General features: G+C 42.7%; 1 protein-coding gene across 1 annotated transcript in view; it reads left to right on the top strand.

Annotated features, from left to right (window-relative positions):
- The first annotated feature begins 273 nt into the window (after positions 1–273).
- The window catches only part of LOC139415380 (A-kinase anchor protein 12-like), a 67,452-nt gene continuing 46,109 nt past the window's right edge, over positions 274–21,616 (top strand). The window contains exon 1 of the mRNA XM_071163487.1: positions 274–627. Within this exon, the coding sequence (XP_071019588.1) occupies positions 511–627 (117 nt within the window). The 5' untranslated portion in view covers positions 274–510. The remainder of the gene's footprint in view (positions 628–21,616) is intronic.

Genomic DNA, 21,616 nt, shown 5'->3' with positions numbered 1-21,616 from the left:
TTTGCTGGCATGCCCATGTTTTTTTTTTTTTGCCTGTCAAGGTGTACATGCCAAAATCGACACTGCCTATAGGATCCAAAATTATACTTTTTTATTTCCAATACTTGAAAATGTAGGCATAAACAATACATATGGTACAGTACAATAGGGAAAATAGAATAAAGATGCTCCTCCCCTTTGATCTGAAAACAACGCGCTCTGTGTAGCAGGTAGAAAGTCACAGTGACACGATGCTGCTACCAAATTAAGTGATTATGCAACGCTTGCTATTGCACACTGGCCTTGGCCATGTTGTAGGGAGGGGAGGAGCGGGGTCCTAAAAGAGTTCGCTGCCTCTCACGTTTCATCACTTGAGCGCTCGACTACCCCGTCTCGGTCCTAGGACGCATTTTAGGCGCGTGGATGCATACTTGCTGACTACTGACTACCTTTTTTTATTGCTTTTATCGCATTTGCCGTGGTTTCCGGACGAGCAGGAGCCAAAGAGGTGAAATAAGTGCGGTTTTCGCTATGGGAGCACAGACCTCAGCGCATCGGGACGGGAAGAGCCAAGAAGATGCTTCAGCCGAGAATCTGAGATCAGCGGTGAACGCGATTTCGGAGGGAGATAGCGTCGTCGAATCCAAGGTAAAACAACGGTACCCAGTAATGGCCACTTTACAGCTGACAATGTCAATATCTGTATATATATACCCTCAGGCTTAGCCTACACCCCATGTTTATAAACATATTTTAGTTTATTTTGATAGAAAAACAAAGTATAAAATATTGGGCATCAATGTTGAATATTTTTTAGAAATTATAAACTGCTGCGATGCAGTGCAACTTTTTTTTGCTGAGTAATGCTATGAGGTGCCTGTGGTCGCTGCAGTTAGCCTGTCTGTAGTAGGCTGTAGTAGGGGACTAAACTCTACTCCCGCAGTAATAAAAACGCCAACTGTGGTCTGCCGTGGTCACGATTTACGGCTCAATACCATGGGCTCACGGCATCAACAGTCCCTGTGTGCGTTTCAATAGCCTATAGCAGCCTAACATGGATCTGCTGCTGCTGATGATGGAGAATGATAAGAAGAAGAATAAAACAGAGATTTATTAAACATTTATATTCATAACACACATGCAGTCACAATACAGGCTGCAATATTTTGTAGCTTGTAATGAATGGCACTCCCCAAGTTGATTGACAGCCGCATGTCTTGGTCTTCAGATTTAGCCTCCACATCTAGATAGTTTCCTGCACTTTTTGAAACATATTCAAAGATACCCTAGATAAAATGATGAAAATCATAAAAAAGGTATTGGCCAGTAATAACCTTTTAGCTTTTTGTGTCACATGATAATGCCATGTTTTGATTCCAATGTGCTTGTCCCAGCTCATACATAGCTGTCAAATCAAAAAATGTGCTGGTCCCATGTTAGTATGTAGGGTGCATAACTGCCACATCTGTGTTATATTGCAAACAATGAACCATGTTGACAACAAGGTCCATATGACTGACACGGATTCTGCTGTGGTGGACAGTGCAGTGCCCCGAGACTCAGCAGCGCTGGGAAGGCATGTCTCAAATTTCACCTTGTGAAAAGAAAAATGACAAGAGCACAGCAAATGTCCAAGGGGGTGCCTGGCTGGTTCTGACTTAAGATCCAGACGCACCGACGCAAACACACGCGCACACGCACACGCGCACACGCACACGCACACGCACACACACACACACACACACACACACACACACACACACACACACACACACACACACACACACACACAGTGGGTGTCCAACACGATACACTCTGCAGCTGGGAGCTGTGGATAGGCATCAGTGATGTTTTTGTTCTACTGTGAGATAAGAGGAGATAGGCCCACTGACTCCAGATGGGTTATGGATATATTGCCTCTGTGTGAACGCTTCTGTAGGTTATGCGTGAATAATTCAGCTTTAGGAGCTCTTCAGTTAATGGCTTGGTACATTTGGCCTCCTGCTGTTTTTGAAGCACCATTAAACATAATGCATTTCTTGACCTTTTAGTAGCTAGAAGGTGTAAAGTCAAGTTGATCTTTATTTTGTTGTATTTTAAAGGTCAACAGCTACATCAAAGAGTATTTTAATATTACCATTCTATGCTGAACAGCAAATTAATAGAAAATATTAGAGACTTTCAAAGATCCATTTCCCTTATATTTTGATGCAGCTGTATAGCACAAACTAAGCATTCCCTCAAGCTTGTTTTTCTGTGTGCTGTGTTTGCTCCTGATGTCATGGTGTGTAATAGTGAGGGTATTGTGATTTGTGATTTTAGCAAGAACAGAGAAATAGGTATGTATGTATTTTAGATGACAATATGTTCCCCACTGTAGCAGCTTTGTAGGACTATTCAAGCAACTTGCTACTTTGCTACTTCAAACATTTTTGCTTTCTCACCAATCTCAAATTTTAGTAACTTCTTGCATTTTTACCCAACTAAGTTGGAGGATTGGATACAGGAGCCAGCTTTATGCAATGACGATGAAGGTCGTGATTTTGATGGTTTCCCATCTAAAATGTTTCCCATCTGATTGGTTTAATATCCACCTATCGAACTGGAGAGAATTCTAAACTTGATAAGACCAGGAAGAGATCAAATCCTCACTGAAGTAGCTATGAGTTGCATACACACCTATTTAGTTTCAGCCTGAAGTAAATCAAAAGTTTACAGTTTTTCAGCCCTTTAGTGACTAAACTTGATAAGACCAGGAAGAGATCAAATCCTCCCTGAAGTAGCTATGAGTTGCATACACACCTATTCAATGCATGTTTATGGCAGAGTCTTTGTCATTTGGACTAGGACCTTCTCTCTCAGGGCCATCATGTGGATCATCATGGATGCAAATCCAGCCAGCTTTAGACGTTTGCCGTTGTCTTTAAGCCTACCTTATGGTTTGAGATTTCGCTTACCTCATATGTCATATAATCCAGCCCATCTGACTGATTAGACCCCCATGACCTGTTATAACATAGTTATACCATCTTTATGATATTGAAATGTAGGATTGTCACCCAGTGGCAATGAGAAGCCAGACCATCTCAGGGATGATGGGGATACAGATCCACAGATGATGCAATCTCTATTGTACTCCACACTGTCCTTTCCCACCTGGACAAAAGGAACACCCACGTGAGAATGCTATTCATTGACTACAGGGACCATAGTGCCCTCAAAGCTCACCATAAAGCTAAGGATCCTGGGACTCCAGGGCGTAAAGCCAAATTGAGGAGCCATTGAGGATTGGCTGAGGGAGACAGGCTTGAGTGTGCACAAGCCCAAAACAGCCAGGAAGGAGAGTGTTTTGGGTGGGCGGGGGGATAGAGGGATGAGAGACAGAGAGGGGGAGAGAGAGAGGTAGAGAGAGAGACCGAGAGGTGGAGTGAAATGGGGACCCGCAAGGGTGACATAAAGACAGATGAATCAGGTGATTGTTCTTGGTCCCCTTGGTTAAAAGGACCCTGATGACAGCAGGGGTAGAGAGTGAAACGGACTCAGGTAAATAAATAGTCTAATGGGGAGATCTAGGCAGCCAGGCAACCCGTGATACAAGTCAGTATTCGATCCATGTAGATGTGGTTGGCAGATGGGCATAAGCATCTGCCTCTGATTCCAAAAGTTGCAGGTTCAAATCCAGCAATAGAAAGTTGTTTTTTGAATTTTCTGTTCTAAGCATATCCTAAACTTTTACTTAAAGCAAGTCAGTTAAGAACAAATTCTTATTTACAATGACGGCCTACCCTGGCGGCGCTGGGCCAATTGTGACTATGGGACACCCAAACACGGCTGGTTGTGATTCAGCCTAGAGTCATATCAGGATCTGTAGTGATGCCTCTAGCGCTGAGATGCAGTGCCTTTAGACCGCTGCATCACTTGGGAGCCCGAACTTAACCCTTACAATTTCAGAGTTATTGCCTTAACTTAAATATTTCAAAATGTGATGTTTGCAACAACTTAGAAATTTGACGTTTGAGAAACATAGATGAACGTCTAATTCTGACATGAGACTGAGAGAGCTAGTTGGATCGAGTACCTCATCTGCAGCTATGGGTTAATGGGAGAGTTTGGACTAAGTAGGAGCCTGTAGCTAGGTCCCAATACTCTCACAAGGCCTCCCTCCGTTCCCCAACTTCTTCTCTTCATGACAACTGAGGGGTGGAAGGACTGGATAGGATGCAACAATATAGCATTAACCTATCCAGTCCTGTCAGATCTTTGATCACAAAGGAAAGACAATGAGAGTTTGCTATTGAAGACTGGGACATGCATGCCTTAGATTCAACCTTTCATTGACTAGGTTCATGTTATAGGAGCCTCACCTGATTACATAATTCAGTTAAACAATAATGGAAGAGGCTTCTGGAGGTCAATAACATTTATTTATAAAGCCCTTTTTACATCAGCTGATGTCAAAGTTCTGTACAGAAACCCAGACTAAAACCCAAATAGAATGACCCAATAGATGACCAGCCGGAACAAATAATAATAATCATAGTGGTTGTAGAGGGTGCCAAAGGTCAGCACCTCAGGACTAAATGCCAGTTGAGTTGAGTGAGAGACAACAGGTGCGGTAGAGAGAGTCGAAAACAGCAGGTCCAGGACATGTAGCATGTCTGGTGAACAGGTCAGGGTTCCATAGCCGCAGGCAGAAAAGCTGAAACTGGAGCAGCAGCACGAGCAGGTGGACTGGGGACAGCAAGGAGTCATCAGGTCAGGTAGTTCTGAGGCATGGTCCTCCGAGAGAGGGTGAAAAATAATTAGATGGAGGATACTTAAATTCATACAGGACACCGAATAAGACAGAAATACTCAATATACAGTGCCTTGCAAAATATACAAATGGAAAAGGGGTGCGTGCATATGCATTTGCTATGAAGCCCCTAATTAAGATTGTGCAACCAATTACCTTCAGAAGTCACAAAATGAGTTAAATGAAGTCCACCTGTGTGCAATTTAAGTGTCACATGATCTGTCACCTGATCTCAGTATATTGTGGCAGACCAGGGTGTTGGGTCGAAACATTTACACAGATCAGGCACAGAGTAGGACTACCTCAGTTTCAAAAGGTGTTGATTAAAATAATAGGTCTCCCCCAAGAGACCCTCTCCGGGATACCGTCTTCTGGGCTCATGGTCTTGCTATATCCTGTGGGGATCAAAAATTGAACTCCCTCCTGTTACCTCTGGTACCGTACCCAACTATACGCAAGTCCTTCCCCCCCTCCCTTGTGTGCTGCCCTTTATGGGAGTTGTACAGCTGGTGAGCAATCATCCCTTGATTACTCACCAATCCCCAATCAGCCCCAATTAGTCCTGGCCGGAGAACCTGTTGAGACCTGGCACGTCCAGCAGATGGCGCCATCGCCCCATGATGTATACTCCGTCTGTCACCAGGCCTCGACGAGTCTCCCCCTGGTGGCTGACCTGCTGTACGTCACAATATATACACCTGTTCTGGATGGCCCCAGAGTCTGCAACACCACCAAGCAAGCGGCACCATGAAGACCAAGAAGCCCTCCAAACAGGTCAGGTACAAAGTTGTGGAGAAGTACAGATCAGGGTTGGGTTGAACATCCCACGGAGCACCATTAAATCCATTATTAAAAAATGGAAAGAATATGGCACCACAACAAACCTGCCAAAAGATGGCCGCCCACCAAAACTCATGGACCAGGCAAGGAGGGCATTAGCCAGAGAGGCAACAAAGAGACCAAAGATTACCCTGAAGGAGCTGCTAAGCTCCACCGCGGAGATTGGAGTATCTGTCCATAGGACCACTTTAAGCTGTACACTCCACAGAGCTGGGCTTTACGGAAGAGTGACCAGAAAAAAAGCCATCGCTTAAAGAAAATAATAAGCAAACACGTTTGGTGTTCGCCAAAAGGCATGTGGGAGACTCCCCAAATGTATGGAAGAAGGTACTCTGGTCAGATGAGACTAAAATTGAGCTGTTTGGCCTTCAAGGAAAACGTTATGTATGGCGCAAACCCAACACCTCTCATCACCCTGAGAAATCCTTCCCCACAGTGAAGCATGGTGGTGGCAACATCATCGGCAGGGACTGGGAAACTGGTCAGAATTGAAGGAATGATGGATGGCACTAAACACAAGGAAATTCTTGAGGGAAACCTTTTTCAGTCTTCCAGAGATTTGAGACTGGGACGGAGGTTCACCTTCCAGCAGGACAATGAGCCTAAATATACTGCTTAAGGGGAAACATTTAAATGTCTTGGAATGGCCTAGTCAAAGCCCAAATTGTATGCAACAAAATAGGAAAAATGCCAAGGGGGTGAATACTTTCACAATTCACTGTAACAGACTGACGCTACCCCCCGACACATAAACTGTTGCAGCATAATTATTGGAGACTGAGACAGGAGGGGTCGGGGGACACTGTGGCCCCGTCAGTCGATACCCCTGGACAGGGCCAACATGGCAGGATATAACCCCACCCACTTTGCCAGAGCACTGCCCCCACACCACTCGAGGGATATATGGAGGTAGCCTAATTCGTTAAGATTGAACGGAGATGTATGCAAGAGACAGAATGCACGTGCAACACATATACAGTCCATTTGCGATGGTACCTTTCTCATGTGCATATAAGTGCACAAGATTGTGTTGTCTATGTATTTGATTGCCATTTTCCCCCAGGAAAACTGAGCACCCCATAATTTTTGTGTCACCTCCCAAAGTGATAAGTTGTTCCTTCCTCACATAAATAGGTCCCTGCAAAGATCTCCATCTTAGCTCTTTATCTGCAATACATCCTCTCTAACTCATGGTCAGCCCAATATAAGCCAAACCATGCATAGAATGCATAGATAATTGTAAGGTGATTAGAGGTGCGAAGATCAATCGCTATGGACACTAGAATGGGGATGAGTGATTGGAATTGCTCCCTTGGGTGTCAACAGAAAGGAGAATTAGGGAAGGGGATTGGCCTAATTCTTTATGAAAGTCAAAAGCAGTTTGGGAAGGGAAATAGAATTGGAATTCCCTTTATCTTATCTGAAATGCTTATTCTCTCCCTGATTGGGAGTATTGTTGTCATCAAGCATGTCTTGTTTGATTTAAACTAGTAACTAGTGTTGCAAAGGGTCGGAAACGTAGGATGATGTATTTTGGGAGAGATAAGCAGCCCGACCTATATAGCAGTAGCCATTGCACGGATTGATGGAGACAATGCCATCCTGTCTGATGTTCAGACTCTGCTTGCAGATGTAAGATAATAAATCTTTACTACCCTGCCCACTTCCCTGTTGCGCCAAGCAGAGGAAACTGCAGTTCTGAAATACATAAAAAGCGTGAAGACTTCTGCCTGAAGCCCATACACGCCACAGCGTCCATGTTGGACCCCAAGTATGCTAGCAAGAGCATCCTGTCTGGTGCAGAGATCAACAAGGCCTATGGTGTCATCACTACCGTGTTTCGCCACCTTGGCTTGGATGAGGGAAAGGTTCTTGGTTGTCTGGCAAAGTACACTTCCAAGCAAGGGCTTTGGGTTGGAGATGCAATATGGCAGTTGTGCCAACATATCTCATCAGCCACCTGGTGGAAGGGACTTTGTGGATCTGAGGCCCTTTCTCATTTTCCTCCATCATCCTCCAAATCCCACCAACAGACACCAAAGCCCGCAACAGGCTGACCAATACAAGGGTTAAAAAACTGGTGGCCATCTGGGCAAATGTGAGACTTTTTGAACCTGACAACCAGCCTTCCACAACAAGGTTGGAAAGTGACAGTGAAGATGAGGACTCAGAGTCTGATGTTCAAGTGGTGGACATTGTTGTGGTCCAAGGAGAAGACATGAATGCCTGAGAGGAAGACAACTAAAGCGTTAGTTTCTAGACTATCATTTCACAGAATTGAATAATTTGCAATTATGTCTTCTTATGATAAGGTAAAATGTTTATGTTTTTCTCTCCATGTGATATGGCAAATATATCCAATGCAAAAAAATCTACATTTAAATGGGATTCATATTAATTTGCATATATTCCCCATATATTCCTGTTAATTCCCACGGATGTTTCCACCTCTGAATATAACCCAAAATGTGCAACCCTACTAGTAACGCTACAATGTTCTCTTCCCAGAGTGTCTACTTTTTGTGTTGTGGTCTTTATGTCTCACTGCTCTGTACAAGCTCTCTTCTCCTGCCTCTCTTTCTCTCTTAATGGAGGAGAAATGGGAAGAAGCTTGTGTGTAATTAGAGTTTGTCCTCCATCCCCCCATTTCGGCCATGTCAGATCCACCGCCAGCTCAGCTCTGAAAATAATGGACTTGTGTATTTGGGCTTTTAAAAAGGAGGCTCTTGTTCTTTTGTAAGTTTCTCACCCCTCGCTCCCTCTGACAGGGAGTTCAATCCCGTTACATGATAATGAGTTTCAGGGAATTACATAAATTATATTATGATTATCTTAAAATGTTCCTGAAATAGGCTTACCCCCTCTTTGGAGGCCATCCTTGAGACAGCATTAGTGTCTGTCTGTGTTTCTCTGTTAGCTATTTTGCGTTATAGGGACAAGGGAAACATCACATGGAGAGCCGTCTGGTCTGTGGCTCTCTAATCTAACAGCTTTCATTCTTGGGAAAAGGGAATTTAGGTGGGTGTGGGTTTTTTCTATCTTGGCAGCAGAGTACTGTTAACTCATGCAATGTTCCCACATTTATGTCTGTATGTAGAATACCCTGTCCCCCATTCCATCAGTCATGCCATTGTTATTTAGTTTACATTCATTTGATTATAATATACCCCAGCTAGATATGGTATACCCTAACCTTTGGGGTTTAACATACAGTATTGGAAAACAGCCATTTACAGCCATATATCTCATGCATAAATGGTATCCCATTGAACACATAGATGCAGAATGACACAGCAGAAGCAGCATGCCCCCATGAAGAGAGTCATACTGGGGAGACATGCTCATCATCTCTAGTTTGCCGGAAGGATGTGTGTGGGATCTGATGGGAAAATGTTTCCCTCCGCCCAGCTATGGTTCCAGTCAACTTAATACTGTACGTAGGAAGAGATCTTTGGATTGATCCATTGTTATACACTTAAACACACATTCAAATATGAATCTACTCCCTCCTCCTCCCCAACACACGTGCATTCTCTACCCCTCTTTCCAAATGACGGATGGCATCCCTTCGAATAATCAAATTGATTTGTCTCCCATGTTTTAATCTCAAAAGTAATGAGACCAGATGCTGAGGTATTGGGCAGTGGGAGGGATTTGCCTGCTCTGGACCTTTGGGAGACATTGTCCTGTGATGAGGATGCACACAGGTCTGGCCAGCGAGGGGTGCACCCTCTGCTGTTTCCTGAAGTCCACGATCATCTCCTTTGTTTTGTTGACGTTGAGTGAGAGGTTGTTTTCCAGGCACCACATTCCCAGAGCCCTCACCTCCTCCCTGTAGGCTGTCTCGTCATTGTTGGTATTCAAGCCTACTACTGTTGTGTCGTCTGCAAACGTGATGATTGAGTGAACAGGGAGTACAGGAGGGGGCTGAGAACGCACCCTTTTAGGGCCCCAGTGTTGACAATCAGCGGAGTGGAGGTGATGTTTCCTACCTTCACCACCTGGGGGCTGCCCATCAGGAAGTCCAGGACCCAGTTGCACAGGGCTCAGACACAGGGTCTCGAGCTTAATGATGAGCTTGGAGGGTACTATGGTGTTGAATGCTGAGCTATAGTTAATAAACAACATTCTTACATAGGTATTCCACTTGCTCAGATGGGATAGGGCAGTGTGCAGAGCGATGACACTTGCAACATCTGTGGATCTATTGGGGCGGTAAGCAAATTGAAGTGGGTCTAGGGTGACAGGTGAGGTAGAGGTGATATGATCCTTGACTAGTCTCTCAAAGCACTTCATGATGCCAGAGGTGAGTGCTACTGGGCTATAGTCATTTACCTGTGCCTTCTTGGGTACAGGAACAATGGTGGCCATCTTGAAGCATGTGGGGACAGCAGGCGGGGATAGGGAGATATTGAAGATGCCCGTAAACACACCAGCCAGCTGGTCTGCGCATGCTTTGAGGACACGGCTAGGGGTGCTGTCTTTACCTTGTAGCCTTGTGAGGGTTAACACGTTTACATTTTTTTCTCACATCGGACACAGAGAAGCAGAGCCCACAGTCCTTGGTAGCGGGCCGCGTTGGTTGCACTGTGTTATCCTCACAGCGTGTGAAGAATGTGTTTAGTCTGTCCGGAAGCAAGACGTCGGTCTTGGCGACGTGGCTGGTTTTCCTTTTATAGTCCATGATTGTCCGTTGTCCCTGCCACAAACGACTCGTGTCTGAGCCGTAGAATTGTGACTCCATTTAGAGATATTCATCTTTAAGTAAAACACATACATTTGGTTCCAACTTTGGTCTACAACCAAACTCGAACGTATAACTAGTGGAAAGAGTAGGAAGGGAAGCGCTACTAAGGTACACAATAGTACATTTTGGTAGATAGAAGGTGCTCTTTGGTAAAAGGGGTAAATTGGTCATCAAAAAGAAAGGAGGCCCAAGGCACTCTTCATATAATTGATTAAAATGCCTTTATTTTTTACCTTTATTTAACTAGGCAAGTCAGTTAAGAACAAATTCTTATTTTCGATGGCGGCCTAGGAACAGTTCAGGGGTAGACCGGCAGATTTGTACCTTGTCAGCTCAGGGGTTTTGAACTAGTCCAACGCTCTAACCACTAGGCTACCCTGCCGCATGTTCAATAGAAACACATTTTTTTTTAAACCGACATGTTTCGGCTGCATGGCCTTAGTCAGGGAGACCAAAAAAAGGAATACAATGTCCTCTTTTGAACAGCTTTCAATTAGCCCTAATTGGAAGAGGGAGTGGTTACACAATTGATTGGACACACCTAGTAAGCAGTACTATACACATTAAAAGGTGAAATACTGTAGCTATGCTATCATAAAAATACAACTCCAAGATAGAAGTATCAGAACACTAAAAGGTAGTTCTAACCTTAAATATGACTAGGAGAAGTGTCAAGAATAAGAAAGCAATATATTCCATAGTACACTAGAACACAACAAAACATGAACAACAGTCTAAACATAACTGAGGGCAATTGAGCAAAATGTCCACTAGATGACAGCAAATGGACCCATCACGACCCCACAGGAAGGGTGAGAAATCCATATCTTCATTTAAACCAGGGTATTTAGTGGCCTGTAGTTTGTAAATCCCAAAACTTTCCCTTTGGTTTAACTGTTTAAGATGGTCCCCTTTTCTAATAGAGGCCGGAATATGATTAATACCCATAGCTTGTAGGGAGGCAGGGTTACCATGGTGTAAGGACTTGTAGTGCCTTGCCATGGGGTAGTCTTCATTGCCTACCCGTATGGCATACTTGTGTTCCGCTAAGCGGTCATGAAGGCGTCTCTTTGTCCGTCCAATGTAGAACACCTTGCACTGTGGACATTCCAATCTATAGATGACATGAGTGGTTTTGCAGTTAATGAAATGCTTGACGTAATACTCCATTTTGGAAGCTGTGTCAACAAAATACTTCTTCTGTGCAATATCACTGCAATGGTTGCAATGGTTACATGTAAAAGAGCCCTTGGGTTTATAGTCAAGCCAAGTTTTTTGAGAGTCACCCGGAAGATAACTGTGGACTAATTTGTCATTTAGGGTAGGACATCTCTTAAAGCTTATGGCTGGTGGCTCAGGAAAGACTTGGCGTAGTAGCATATCACTTTGGATGATTCCCCAATTCTTTTTAGTTATTATTTTAATGTTCTCTGCTTCAGTGCTGTATTTTGTAACAAAATACACTCTCTCCGATGTGTCACGAGGCACTCCCCTTCGCAACAAGTTCTCTTTGTCAAGTAATCCAGCCCTGATACCGGCATCTTTCAGGACCTGAACGCTGTAGCCCCGATTCAAGAAGCGATTCTCAAATTCACCAGATTTGACACTGTAGTCTGTTTCCTGATCACAAATTCTGCGGACTCTTTGGAATTGGCCATATGGAATATTCTCTTTTAGCCTTTTGGGGTGAAAGCTGTCTGCCCTCAGAATGGTATTCCCATCTGTAGGCTTTCCTAAAGATTGATGTGTGCAAACAACATTTGTCATTTTTACTAATGTCGAGGTCCATAAAATGAATGACATCCTTGCTGTACTCCATAGTTAGTTTGATGTTAGGGTTAATGTTGTTAAGGTATTGGTGGAAGGAAATAAGTTAATCTTCTGAGCCGGACCAAAACAGGCAAACATCAGTATAGCGTATAACGTATAACTGTTGGGATCAGCTGAAAACATGCCATGTCTTTAATACATAAAATACATAAAATGCTGGTTGTCCAGTAGATTGGTCAGGCCATCGTTTAATAGTAAGAAGCACGGGCACTTCCTGTTTGAGTTTCTTCCTATAGGATGGGAAGAGCAAGATGGAGTCGTGGTTAGATTTGCCTAAAGGATGACTCGGGGAAGGCCTTGTCAGCATCCCGGAAGTATGAATAGCAATGTTCGAGAGTCTTAGTAGAGCGAGTAGGTCAGTCAATATGTTGATCGAATTTCGGCAGCCTAGTCCTCAGATTTGCTTTGTTAAAATCCCCAGATACGATAAATGCAGTCTCATGATATGTGGTTTCCAGTTTGAATAAAGTCCAGTGAAGTTCTTTGAGGGCCATTGAGGTTTTGGCTATAGATGGGATGTAAAATGGCCGTGGAGATGACGGAGGTGGATTCTCTTGGGAGATAATATGGTCGCCATTTAATTGTGAGGTATTCTAGGTCAGGTGAACAAAATTACTTTAGTTCCTGCATGTTCCTAGAATTACACCATGAGTCGTTAATCATGAAACCCCCCCACCCATGCCCTTCTGGAGGACAAAGAATGCTGAGTTGCATCCAAAGAACACCATACCTACTGTGAAGCATGGGGGTGGAAACATCATGCTTTGGGGCTGTTTTTGTGCAAAGGGACCAGGACGACTGATCCGTGTAAAGGAAAGAATGAATTGGGCCATGCATCATGAGATTTTGAGTGAAAACCTCCTTCCATCAGCAAGGGCATTGAAGATGAAACGTGGCTGGGTCTTTCAGCATGACAATGATCCCAAACACACTGCCCAGGCAACGAAAGAGTGGCTTCGTAAGAAGCATTTCAAGGTCCTGGAGTTGCCTAGCCAGTCTCCAGATCTCAACTCCATAGAAAATCTTTGGGGGGAGTTGAAAGTCCGTGTTGCCCAGAAACAGCCCCAAAATATCACTGCTCTAGAGGAGATCTGCATGGAGGAATGGGCCAAAATAACAGAAACAGTGTGTGAAAACCTGGTGAAGACTTACAGAAAACGTTTGACCTCTGTAATTGCCAACAAAGTATTGAGATAAACTTGTGTTATTGACCAAATACTTATTTTCCACCATAATTTGCAAATAAATTCATAAAAAATCCTACAATGTGATTTTCTAGATTTTTTTCTTCTCATTTTGTCTGTCATAGTTGAAGTGTACCTATGAGGAAAATTACAGGCCTCTCTCATCTTTTTAAGTGGGAGAACTTGCACAATTGGTGGCTGACTAAATACTTTTTTGCCCCACTGTATGCATATTCTAGCATCTGGTCCTGAGAAATAGGCGGTTTACTTTGGGAACGTTATTTTTCCAAAAATGAAAATAGTGCCCCCTAGTTTCAAGAGGTTAAGACACTCCTCCTCTCCAATCCAATCTTTATATTTTATGGTTCTACAGGAAGCTAATAAAGAGGGTAACAGGATACCAAACCTTTATTGCTCCTTTAAGAGAATCTGTCCTCACCTCCTGACCTCAACCCCTCCTTCATCTAATCCACAGAGGTCCATCTGTCTCTCCTGTTTCACACGTTGCTCTCCTCTCATAGGACACATTCCACAGCTATGTCTTTCTACAGAGACCCAGTCTCTTTCACTCCTTAATATACAGTGCCTTGCGAAAGTATTCGGCCCCCTTGAACTTTGCAACCTTTTGCCACATTTCAGGCTTCAAACATAAAGATATAAAACTGTATTTTTTTGTGAAGAATCAACAACAAGTGGGACACAATCATGAAGTGGAACGACATTTATTGGATATTTCAAACTTTTTTAACAAATCAAAAACTGAAAAATTGGGCGTGCAAAATTATTCAGCCCCCTTAAGTTTATACTTTGTAGCGCCACCTTTTGCTGCGATTACAGCTGTAAGTCGCTTGGGGTATGTCTCTATCAGTTTTGCACATCGAGAGACTGACATTTTTTCCCATTCCTCCTTGCAAAACAGCTCGAGCTCAGTGAGGTTGGATGGAGAGCATTTGTGAACAGCAGTTTTCAGTTCTTTCCACAGATTCTCGATTGGATTCAGGTCTGGACTTTGACTTGGCCATTCTAACACCTGGATATGTTTATTTTTGAACCATTCCATTGTAGATTTTGCTTTATGTTTTGGATCATTGTCTTGTTGGAAGACAAATCTCCGTCCCAGTCTCATGTCTTTTGCAGACTCCATCAGGTTTTCTTCCAGAATGGTCCTGTATTTGGCTCCATCCATCTTCCCATCAATTTTAACCATCTTCCCTGTCCCTGCTGAAGAAAAGCAGGCCCAAACCATGATGCTGCCACCACCATGTTTGACAGTGGGGATGGTGTGTTCAGTGTGATGAGCTGTGTTGCTTTTACGCCAAGCATAACGTTTTGCATTGTTGCCAAAAAAGTTCAATTTTGGTTTCATCTGACCAGAGCACCTTCTTCCACATGTTTGGTGTGTCTCCCAGGTGGCTTGTGGCAAACTTTAAACGACACTTTTTATGGATATCTTTAAGAAATGGCTTTCTTCTTGCCACTCTTCCATAAAGGCCAGATTTGTGCAATATACGACTGATTGTTGTCCTATGGACAGAGTCTCCCACCTCAGCTGTAGATCTCTGCAGTTCATCCAGAGTGATCATGGGCCTCTTGGCTGCATCTCTGATCAGTCTTCTCCTTGTATGAGCTGAAAGTTTAGAGGGACGGCCAGGTTTTGGTAGATTTGCAGTGGTCTGATACTCCTTCCATTTCAATATTATCGCTTGCACAGTGCTCCTTGGGGTGTTTAAAGCTTGGGAAATCTTTTTGTATCCAAATCCGGCTTTAAACTTCTTCACAACAGTATCTCGGACCTGCCTGGTGTGTTCCTTATTCTTCATGATGCTCTCTGCGCTTTTGACGGACCTCTGAGACTATCACAGTGCAGGTGCATTTATACGGAGACTTGATTACACACAGGTGGATTGTATTTATCATCATTAGTCATTTAGGTCAACATTGGATCATTCAGAGATCCTCACTGAACTTCTGGAGAGAGTTTGCTGCACTGAAAGTAAAGGGGCTGAATAATTTTGCACGCCCAATTTTTCAGTTTTTGATTTGTTAAAAAAGTTTGAAATATCCAATAAATGTCGTTCCACTTCATGATTGTGTCCCACTTGTTGTTGATTCTTCACAAAAAAATACAGTTTTATATCTTTATGTTTGAAGCCTGAAATGTGGCAAAAGGTCGCAAAGTTCAAGCGGGCCGAATACTTTCGCAAGGCACTGTATATAGTGAAAACAATAGTGGTCCTAAAACAGGACCTTGAGGAACACCGAAATTTACAGTTGATTTGGCAGAGGACAAACCATCCACAGAGACAAACTGATATCTTTCCAACAGATAAGATCTAAACCAGGCCAGAACTTGTCCGTGTAGACCAATTTGACGTTTCCAATCTCTCCAAAAGAATGTGGTGATCGATGTTATCAAAAGCAGCACTAAGGTCTATGAACACGAGGACAGATGCAGAGCCTCGGTCTGACGCCATTAAAAGGTCATTCACAAAAAAATACAGTTTTATATCTTTATGTTTGAAGCCTGAAATGTGGCAAAAGGTCGCAAAGTTCAAGGGGGCCGAATACTTTCGCAAGGCACTGTACCATGCTTCTGATCTATCATGTCTTTAATATCCCAGTGTTCCAAATGTCGAACCCAACAGTCCCTCCTCTTGAACAAAAGCATCCTAATGTTCAATTCATATAAACATGGAAATTACTAATACATGTATAAACAAATGATTATAAAACAAGAATTAAACAAACAAACAAATGAACAAACAGTCACCGCCAGGTGTACCAATTCATAGACTTATGGCCTCCGAACTATGATCACACAACAAAATGCCATTCCAGCTGAATCTGCGGTCTCATTCAATGGCAGATGGAGCAGCTTTTAGTTTCTCTACTTCCCCTTTCTGGTTCCTAAGAGAGTGATAGCACAAGACTTGGAAAGCAACAAAAAGACACACAAAACATAACAACATTATTAACGATGTGATAAGCAATGCATAAATATATATATGCATGACAAGCTAAGTCTGAGACCATGACAATTCCCTCGCTCTCTCTTCACCTGACTCTATGCCTCCAGGATACTTTCCTGCTGGGTTCCACAGAAATTAAAGCTCTAAAAAGCTTCCTCATGCTTTTGCCCTCTCTTTTGGCCCCAGGTCCCAAGAGGTGTTCCCAAGTCATGTCATTTTCACTTTGTTGCCCATCTTCTCGATTTCACCTGATAGGCACAACACCTGATATGCAAGTGTGTTTCCGTAATCCATGTTCCATCCTCTTGAGGTAAAACCGCACCGTATATGCTTTCACATCAATGCCTTCAACATTTTGTTCACAGTACAATAGACAATCCTCTATCATATGATGCATTAACCCATAAAGCAGTTAAACCCCAAACCAACTATGATGTTTATAGTAGTTCCCAGAACCAATCTATCCATATGTCTTACAGTGGAATCTAGTCTCTCTCTCGCTCCGCTTCGTCTGTCATGGTGTCTTCACTCACCCATTATGCAGGTGGACCTCACTTCATGTGAGAACTATGCACCCCCCAAGGAGAGACATGACTATCTTAACCACTGCAGGTACTATTCGTAGTAGTGTGTCTCTCAAACCAATGCTGTTCCAACACCCCCGCCTGGTGTCTCTTAATGAAGTTGATCATTCTTCAATAGGAATTTTTAATATTCAGGGCCCCATTAAATGTTTCCTTTCCCTTTCCTTCCCTGTCCTTCGGAAACCCATTTAAATACCTCTTTAAAACAGTTCATCCTCTTCTCTGTAACCATCATACCACAGAAAAATAATTAAAGTTCATTTTAGGTTTGGTAACCCCAATGCTAATTCCTCGTGACCCCTCCACCCTTTCGTCCATTCTAGAATCCCATTCCAGAATAAGACGACATCAAACGTAAATGTATTTAAAAATAAAACCACACAAAATGCCTAATGATTTAAACAAACCCTAAAAACTTCTGAATTTGCAAGGAGTGTTTGGCCATATCATTTAAATGTGTTACCTTTAGAATCCATTCCCCTGGCATTTCGCCTAAAATCTTCAACCCAAAATGTTCCTGTGGCAAATTTAGCCAAGTTCTCATTGTAGGGGATACGCGGCTCTATAACACTTTCTCTCACCAAGGCAGCCGCCTTAACCATTTAGTCTGCTTTACGATTGCCTATGGCGATTGTATCTGTACGACTAGTACGAGCTTCACATTTCACCACTGCTAATTTACTGGTTAACTGACAACGCAGGATTCAAAGCACCAATCTTATGAAATTGTAGATTTTCCCCATTTAACGTTAATTCCCATTTTGTCCATCTTGCACTATTAACATGTTGTGCTTTCGTGCTGTTCACTATGGTTGCTACTGCATGTGGTATATACATATCTACTTTTTGACCCATTGTAATGGAAGCCATGTTATGCAACACCATTTCAGTCTCCTGTACCGCCCTAAGGCACGGTGTGACATTCCTTTTGCCATCGAGTCTAGCGATTTACTCCAGTACATTACTGGTCTTTCTCTACCCCCATGATTTTGCATAACCACCGCTCTGCAATGTCCCTCTTGTTCATGAACACATTTTTAAAATGTAATTTTAGGTTTAGCAATCCCAATGCTGGCGCTTGACACAACTGCTTCTTTAACTCGACAAACACATCTTCTCACGTGGACCCTTCCCCCTCTTACGTCAACTCTGTAAGCGGCTCAGCAATTTAAGAGAATGATGAAATAAAATGTTGAACAAAATTGAAAACTCCTAAAGTTTTCCTGAGAAAAAATGGAAAACCCCAAAATATGTTACCTTTTGCTTTGGTAGTTGTGATTTGTCATACGATGCTTTATGACCCCGTTCTACCAAATTGTCTACCAATGTGGTGCGGTCTCGCATGTGAGTTTCTTTCATCCACGTATTGTACCAACACAGAACCTACAATTGACACCCTTTTAATGATTGTTTCAATGCAAAATGATACCACGTGGGACTGTTTTTAAATCCCATCAGTACTCTACTAAAAATGAGGTAAAACGTGATCGTATACTTCTTCCATCACATAGAAACCGTAATCTCTAATCTCTTTGAAAAAGATGCAAACTCTTGTATAGCTGCATTTCCTGCTAATGCCAATGCCCGATTGTCCCACATCTAAAACAGGGAGCCATCTCCTTACACTTTGATGTTTTTTTCGCTACGTTTCTTAGTTTTATCCTGGCCATTGAAACTATAGTTAGTGATTTCCTCTATGGCTCTACTAACCCTTCACATGTCTGTGAGGCGAGCGGAGTCATATTCCACTCTCAAAACATTGTCTCAAATTAAATTTACTACCCCCGCAATTATCGTTTTGATCACAGGGTTCAACCCCGTCATTAAAGCAGAAGCGCAAATTCTATTCAATTCACTCCCGTTCCCAGTCCTTCTGTAGTAAAGTACCGGTGTTACACTTTCTGGGTTTATCATTATGCATTTTCTGTTAATAGAACTCTGCTATATTGAGCTTTTGATTCTGGTTTTATGTCCTTGTGCCAAGTCATAATTGCCTCCCAGAATTCTTTATTTGATTTGAATTCACCGTCAGCAGGAAAATATTGTCCAATTTGATCTAATTTGCTAAATATCCCTCACTTTCCAGCCGAATTGGTATAATGCTCGTGTACTTCTTTTAGCGCCTCCATGGCTTTATTACATTTCGCTATTGTAACGGGTGTTGTCGGATGAGGAGGGATCGGACCAAAGCGCAGCGTGGTAAGTGTTCATGACTTTTATTTAACGGAACACTGAAACAAAAAGAACAAAGTGCAAAACGAAACCGAAACAGTCCTGTCAGGTGCAGAAAACACTAAACAGAAAACTTCCCACAAACCATAGGTGGGAAAAAGCTACCTAAGTATGGTTCCCAATCAGAGACAACGATAGTCAGCTGTCCCTGATTGAGAACCATACCCGGCCAAAACAAAGAAATACAAAACATAGAAAAAGGAACATAGAATGCCCACCCAAATCACACCCTGACCAAACCAAAATAGAGATATAAAGAGCTCTCTAAGGTCAGGACGTGACAGCTATCTCTATATTACAGGGAGAAACAAGTCTGTTTGTGGCCATATCAATAGTTATTATTCCGTGAACACTCCCGACAGTGTTCAGGGTATTTTAGATTTCTTCACTCCCGTCTATAATACCCACCTTCTATTAACTATTTTCTAAGATAGCACAAGACACTTCCCCGGATAATAATTCATTGGTCACGGCACTTAATACCTTGTATTATAACCGATACCATAGTTTCTGCAAATGTATTACTGGAGAACACGGACAATACTTTATGTCCTATTCCAGTACTTCCTCAAATTTCACTATTATTGATAACACACATCATCAAAATGATTCACACTTGTCTTCCTATTTCCACATACTCTGCCATGGTTCATCACCCCAACAGGGCTATGCAGGGAACCAACGTTGGTTCCAGCCTGCTCGGGTTTACCTTCCGGGACTCACCCTATATTAATAGTAATCACAGGTATTAATCCACTGGGATTAACTATTGACTTTATAGTACTAGCAGGAACCAACCTACTAGGGAGTTACCCCCTAGGACTTACCCTACAGGTACCAGCCTGTATGAGTTTCTTCCATTTACTATAAAGCTATGACCGGTAGTCACACAATGGGCCTATTGAATTAAACTTAGGCTCTCCAGGTCCAAATCCCATAATTAGTTCAGCCAACGATTCTCATCTCCCCAAGATGTCAAAATGAGTGGAAACAGATATAGGAACTAGCCTACCTTGCTTGTTGCTAGCTCTGCTCCACTGATCTGGACTCTTTGGTTTGACTACAAGTCGTGGTGAACTCCTGGCTAGCTCGCCATCTTTTCGATTCTTATTTTTCAGAGCTGATAACCCACGGACTCTAGAGAAGCTTTAACCAAGTTGAATTCTTCCCAACGGTTCTGTACAGCTGTAATCAGACAACCCAACATTTGTCACATCCAGATATTTATATCCCACTTAAGGCACTCCTTCTCTCCAATCCTTACATGTTATGGCTCTACAGGAAGATAATAAAGAGGGTAACAGGATACCAAACCTGTATTGCTCCTTTACACATTCCACAGCTATCTGTCTTTCTACAGAAACCCAGTCTCTTTCACTCATTAATATACTATGTGTCTGATCTATCAAGTCTTTAACCTTTCTGGCGCAGGCGTTCCGCTAGCGACCCACCTCGACAACATCCGGTGAAATTGCAGCACGCCAAATTCAAAATACAATAAACGCAATATTTAACATTCATGATAATACAAGTGTCATACATGATTCATTAGCTTAGAATCTTGGCAATTTTACCGCATCGTCTGATTGCAAAAAGGCTTTACGGCGAAAGCACAACATTCGATTATCTCAGCACCCCACAACAGAATAATATCCAAACAAGCACAGGTGTCACAAAATCCCATATATCGACAAAATAAGTCACTTACCTTTGAAGACCTTCCTCTGATCGCGATCACAAGAGTCCCAGGAACACAATGAATGGAAATTTTGTTCGATAAATTCCTTCTTTATATCCCAAACAGTCCGTTTAGTAGGCATCATTGAGTTCAGGAATCCACCCGTTCAGAATGCAGACATAGGAGTTCCAAAAGTTACCTGTAAAGTTTGTCCAAACAAATCAAACAACATTTCTAATCCATTTTTAGGTACTCTAATATCTAAATAAACAATATTTAATACGGAGCAAACTATTTTCAAGAGGAAAGGAAAAGAACGCAGCGCGCTCCCTCGGTCACGCGCGCCATGAGACTAGTTTTGCCATAGGACTCCCTGAGGATAAACAACTATTCCTCGTTGGATTTTCAGAATACAAGCCAGAAACCATATATAATGACTCTTGACATCTAGTGAAAGCCATAGGAACTGCAATTTGGGAGGCGGAAGTCTTTGTTTTCAATAACTTAACCTTTGAATTGGCTGGCAGGTCAATAACACAAAACAACATTCTGGGCTAATAATGTCAGAAAGCAAAATATTACAAAGTTGCTTAGGAGCTAGAAGCAAAACTGCCATGTCTGTCGGCGCCATCTTGCATCCCAGGTACAGATAATCTTGACGGCAAATTGCTTAGAGTTACAACCAACCACATATTCACCCCAATTTTAATTGGTGCTTGGTATGTGGGATGTGCCCAGAAATCTGGAAAGAGTTTAAGGTCATTCCACTACCAAAGGA

This window comes from Oncorhynchus clarkii, chromosome 8 (assembly GCF_045791955.1).
Source record: "Oncorhynchus clarkii lewisi isolate Uvic-CL-2024 chromosome 8, UVic_Ocla_1.0, whole genome shotgun sequence".
NCBI lineage: Eukaryota > Metazoa > Chordata > Actinopteri > Salmoniformes > Salmonidae > Oncorhynchus > Oncorhynchus clarkii.
This window is presented reverse-complemented; position numbering and strand designations above follow the sequence as displayed.